Here is a 5,000-nt window from a genome sequence, read left to right as displayed (position 1 = left end):
ATCATATCGTTATTGTGCCCCGAAAACAATCATTCATACCGAACTGTGGGCACACTGTACTGTTGCATCCCTAACACACACACACACACACACACACGCGCTCTCTCACACACACACACAAAAATACACACATGCTCACTAGGGGTGGAATGGTACACAGAAGTCACGGTTCGGTTCATACCGCGGTTCGGACATCACGGTTCGGTTCATACCGCGGTTCGGACATCATGGTTCGGTTCATACTGCGGTTCGGACATCACGGTTCAGTACGAGTTCGGTACAGTGGAGGGAAACGCAAAACACAAATGCAGAAGGCAATATTTTTATTGTGCATGTCTCAGGCTGTACCACCTAGTGTCATACAGTCTTTCCCCTGAGCTAGCTGCAATAGCCTGAAGTGTGCAAAGCAAGATGTTAACAGTACAAGTACCCCACATCATCTCCAGACTCATGTAAACAAAATAAGACAGTCAGCTATAAAACTGAAAATAGGCCTACATCATCTCTTATTTCTGAAAGTGCAAATTACATAGAATAATGATTTTAAAAAATCCACTTAGGCAAGACCTTCAACATTTGTGTCTGGTTGTTTATGGAGGGGTCTACAATTTGCCTCTATATATTTTTCAGTGTGTGTACAGTAATAATCTACTAACTGTGAAAATATCACACTATTTTGCCTTCTTTTAAAAAAACGAAATTGCTCCTTTCATTTCATAAACAGACTACAACTAGAAGTCATGTGACTTTCCCCTTCGACTCACCGTAGCATGGTTTGTTTATTAGCCTGGTTGGCATTGGCACTTTCTTTTACTGTATTTTATTTTATTTATATTTTAATGAATTTGCATGCGAGTTTTATGTATTTTTATACCTTGTATTCTCTGTGTAAATTCATGCACCGAACCGTGACGCCCGTACCGTTTCGGTTCAATACGAATACATGTACCGTTCCACCCCTTATGCTCACCGACTTAAACACACACTCACCCACACACACTCACACTCACACACACACACACACACACACCTCTCCTATCACACTAACTGGTAAAAAAAGTAACTCTTTCAATCTTCTCTGTCTGTGTCTGTATTCTGTATCCCTCTACCCCCCTCCTCTCTCTCCCTCTCTCTTTCTCTTTATCCCCCTCTCTCTCTCTCTCTTTCTCTTTATCCTCCTCTCTCTCCCTCTCTCTTTCTCTTTATCCCCCTCTCTCTCTCTCTCTTTCTCTTTATCCTCTCTCTCTCTCTTTCTCTTTATCCCCCTCTCTCTCCCTTTAGTATCTGAAGGACACATCGTCTGACAGGCCCCGCCTCCTCTCCCCGGAGTCGGAGTCGGAGCTTGTGATTGGCCGACTGGACGTGTGCCCTGAGGTGGTGGTCGTCCCGGCGACCGAGGAGACAGAGGAGGCGTGGCCAGAGCCGGAGGGCGTGCACCTTGATCGCCATGGCAGCGGAGACTCAGGCGTCTACTCGGCTGAGGAGGCGTCGGGAGGGGGAGTGGCCTCTCAGGAGGAGGAGGAGCTTAGGAGAGGAGAGAGAGAGTGGGAGAAGGAGGAGAGGAAGAGAGGAGAGAGAGAGTGGGAGAAGGAGGAGAGGAAGAGAGGAGAGAGAGAGTGGGAGAAGGAGGAGAGGAAGAGAGGAGAGACAGAGGAGGATGAAGGAGTCAGAGACGTGTGTGTCTGAGAAAAGGAGGGATGAACTGAAAACAGATGAAGGAGTGAACAACAGAAAGATGAACTGGAAACAGATGAAAGAGTGAACAATGAAGGGATGAACTGGAAACAGATGAAGGAGTGGGAGGATGAGCTGGGAACAGATGAAGTAGTGGGAACATGAGCCCTTTACAGAAATATATTTTTTTACTTTTCCTTTGTTCTTGAGTTTGTGTCTGTCATGCTCTGCCCCTCCCGACACACACACACACACACACCTGGTCCATCCTCTCTGGTAAAGAAAGGATACACACACACACACACACACACACACACACACATACACACACACACACATACACATACACATACACACACACACACACACCTGGTCCATCCTCTCTGGTAAAGAAAGGCTGCAGACACACACACACACACACACACACACACACACACACCTGGTCCATCCTCTCTGGTAAAGAAAGGATGCAGACACACACACACACACACACACACACACACACAGATACACACACCCACACCTGGTCCATCCTCTGTGGTAAAGAAAGGATGCAGACACACACACCCACACTCTCTCTCTGTCACACAGATACACACAGATACACACACCTGGTCCATCCTCTCTTGTAGAGAAAGGATGCAGACACACACACACTCCCCCTCTCTCTCTCTCTCTCTCTCTCTCTCTCTCTCTCTCTCTCTCTCTCTCTCTCTCTCTCTCTCTCTCTCTCTCACACACACACACAGATACACAGATACACACACACACACACACACACCTTCCCTGGTCCATCATCTCTGTTAAAGAAAGGCTACACGTGTGTGAGAGTGAGAGAGAGAGATCCTCTCAGTTAGGACTTGAGCCTGTCCAATCACGTGTCTTGCTTGTGTTCTGAGCCTCTGTCTGTCCAATCACATGTCTTGCTTGTGTGCTGAGCACATATTCAGTGTGTGTGTTTTATCTCAGCTGAGCTCATCCACCTGGTTGCTGGTTGCCTGTCTGAGTAATGGCCAGTATAATGGGTTACCTGGTTAGCGTAATGTAAATAAAATATCTGTGTGTGTGTGTGTGTACGCGTGCATCTGTGTGCGTGAGTGTGTGTGTGACAGCGTTTCAACATGCCTCATATTGAGGCTGCAATTGTCCCTTTATAATTCTTATAGAATCTGGACTCGGAGGCACTTTTTGATCACCAAGACCCCCCACACACACACACACACACACACCTCCCTCTCTCTTTCTCTCTCCATCTTTCCTCACATCTCTCTCTTTCCTTTATTGTCTGAGCTGCCACTCACACCTGTCATGCCAATCATTTCCTGTGCGTGTGTGTGTGTGCGTGCGTGCGTGCGTGTGTGTGTGTGTGTGTGTGTGTGCGTGCGTGCGTGCGTGCGCGTGTGTGTGTGTGTGTGTGCGTGCGTGCGTGCGCGTGTGTGCGCGCGTGTGTGTGTGCGCGTGTGTGTGTGTGTGTGTGTGTGTGTGTGTGCTCTAAAGAGAGTCTAACTGTATTGTAATGCAGCCGTGCGTCACTATGCCCCCATATTCTCACACATGCCACAAATGCCTCTGACAACCGCACTTACCCTACCCTGCTGCTTATGGAGACATGCAAATAAAGACCTTTTTATACCACCATCCTATGTGTGTGTGTGTGTGTGAGTGAGTGAGATCCTGTGTGTGCGAGTGTGTGTGTATGTGAATATTGCCCTCTGGTGTAGTGGGTTGTTGTGCCATTGTCTGGCTATCTATAAAACCCATTACAATAGTATCTATCTATAAAATAAAACAAGCAAAAGAAGGCTTCTGTTCATAGTCACTACATCCAGTGCAAGGGGATTCCTCATCAGTGCTGTAAAATGAATGTATATGTTGTGTGAAGTACAGCATCTGTTAAAGTCTACAGTTGAAGGCTATTGCAACACTTAGAAGGCCTACATTATGTGTGAAAGGCTATTTTAACACTTTTAGAAGGCATACATTATGTACATTATGTGTGAAAGTCTACAGTGAAAGATTATTGCAACACTTTTAGAAGGCGTAGCCTACATTATGTGTGAAACTGGTCTGTCTGGGTGAAGATGCAAGCGGGTATGTGTGTGGGCGGTTTCCTGTGGGCGGATGTCGAAATGATACCCAGTTCACACTTTGGAATGATACGTTTGAAGAGCGTTCTGATTCATACTTTTGCTGCACTTAGGGTCAAAACACGGTTTTGGGCATGTGTTAACCAGAGGACACACGCGGGTCAAAGCACGTTTTTAATCACATGTGCATGTGGTAACCGGAGTCACACACGCGAGTCGGTAGCCTACACTCCTACCTGTACCAGCCCAAGCTCGCCAGCTTGAGAAACCTGCGCGCATGCGTGTTGGGGCGCAACCATTCAGACAGTGGTGTCACAGACTCTTCAAAGTCTGCAGTACTTCCGCCGTGGGGAGCACGGGACGCGCGCTGTTTGCATTTTCCGTTTGCGCCGCTCGGTCACAGGCCGACACTGAGGAGAACGACACCACTAACGGGAGACCGGCGAGGTAGCCTACACTGAAGAGCGCAGCGGCCGGTAGAGGACCCGGTGCCCCGCGGATATGGTGAGATGCAGACCGGTCGGCTAGCTGCGCTCGCGGCTGTCTTCTCTCTCTCCGGTAGGTGAAGAGCGAAACAACATTCTGTGCTGACTTGCGTCTTTGGTTGACCCTGTTTTGTAAAAGCGGAACATCTGACTGTTATCAGCGTTTTAAAAAGACTGATGAAAAAAAAAACAATAAGAAAAACAGAAATAGAAACGGATATCCACTACAAGTATGACAATCAGTCAGCGGTGAAAGTTAGGCCGATGAGCAAAACAATTGTGCATTTAATGACTAAAGCATGAAAGTTTCACCATATAGCCCAGTGTTTTTCAACCTTTTTTGTGCCACGGCACACTTTTGACACTTAAAATGTCCCACGGCACACTAACATCATGTGTGAAGCAAAAAATAAACATATAGCCTACCATTTCAAATATTACACAGATGTGGCCTTGTTATGGCTTCTATGCGAGACCTGAACAAGCGCCCTCTGTTTCATTTGTAGGTGACTATATCTAATTTAATTGTTGTTATGAACTGGATGTGATGATTCTGTGAATACTGGACATGGGGCCCCCGTTGTACAATGCCTGCATACCACAAATAGTGCGATCATACAATCAATGAGAGCATGTGGTTATAAATTCTTTAATGCAACAGTTGCTTTTCTGGACCAGTGAGTGACATTTGGGTAATTTTCTGCGGCACACCTGATGATCTCTCACGGCACACTAGTGTGCCCCAGCACAGTGG

At 46.9% G+C, this 5,000-nt stretch overlaps 2 protein-coding genes across 2 annotated transcripts in view; both read left to right on the top strand.

Annotated features, from left to right (window-relative positions):
* The window catches only part of il10rb (interleukin 10 receptor, beta), a 19,928-nt gene extending 16,616 nt beyond the window's left edge, over window positions 1–3,312 (top strand). Inside the window, exon 7 of the mRNA XM_048239086.1 lies at window positions 1,282–3,312. Within this exon, the coding sequence (XP_048095043.1) occupies window positions 1,282–1,686 (405 nt within the window). The 3' untranslated portion in view covers window positions 1,687–3,312. The remainder of the gene's footprint in view (window positions 1–1,281) is intronic.
* A 946-nt stretch (window positions 3,313–4,258) lies between these two features.
* The window catches only part of LOC125292231 (interferon alpha/beta receptor 1a-like), a 15,855-nt gene continuing 15,113 nt past the window's right edge, over window positions 4,259–5,000 (top strand). The window contains exon 1 of the mRNA XM_048239442.1: window positions 4,259–4,319. Coding sequence (XP_048095399.1) covers window positions 4,271–4,319 — 49 coding nt within the window. The 5' untranslated portion in view covers window positions 4,259–4,270. The remainder of the gene's footprint in view (window positions 4,320–5,000) is intronic.

This window comes from Alosa alosa, chromosome 3, assembly GCF_017589495.1.
Source record: "Alosa alosa isolate M-15738 ecotype Scorff River chromosome 3, AALO_Geno_1.1, whole genome shotgun sequence".
In the NCBI taxonomy this organism is placed as follows: Eukaryota; Metazoa; Chordata; class Actinopteri; order Clupeiformes; family Clupeidae; genus Alosa; species Alosa alosa.
This window is presented reverse-complemented; position numbering and strand designations above follow the sequence as displayed.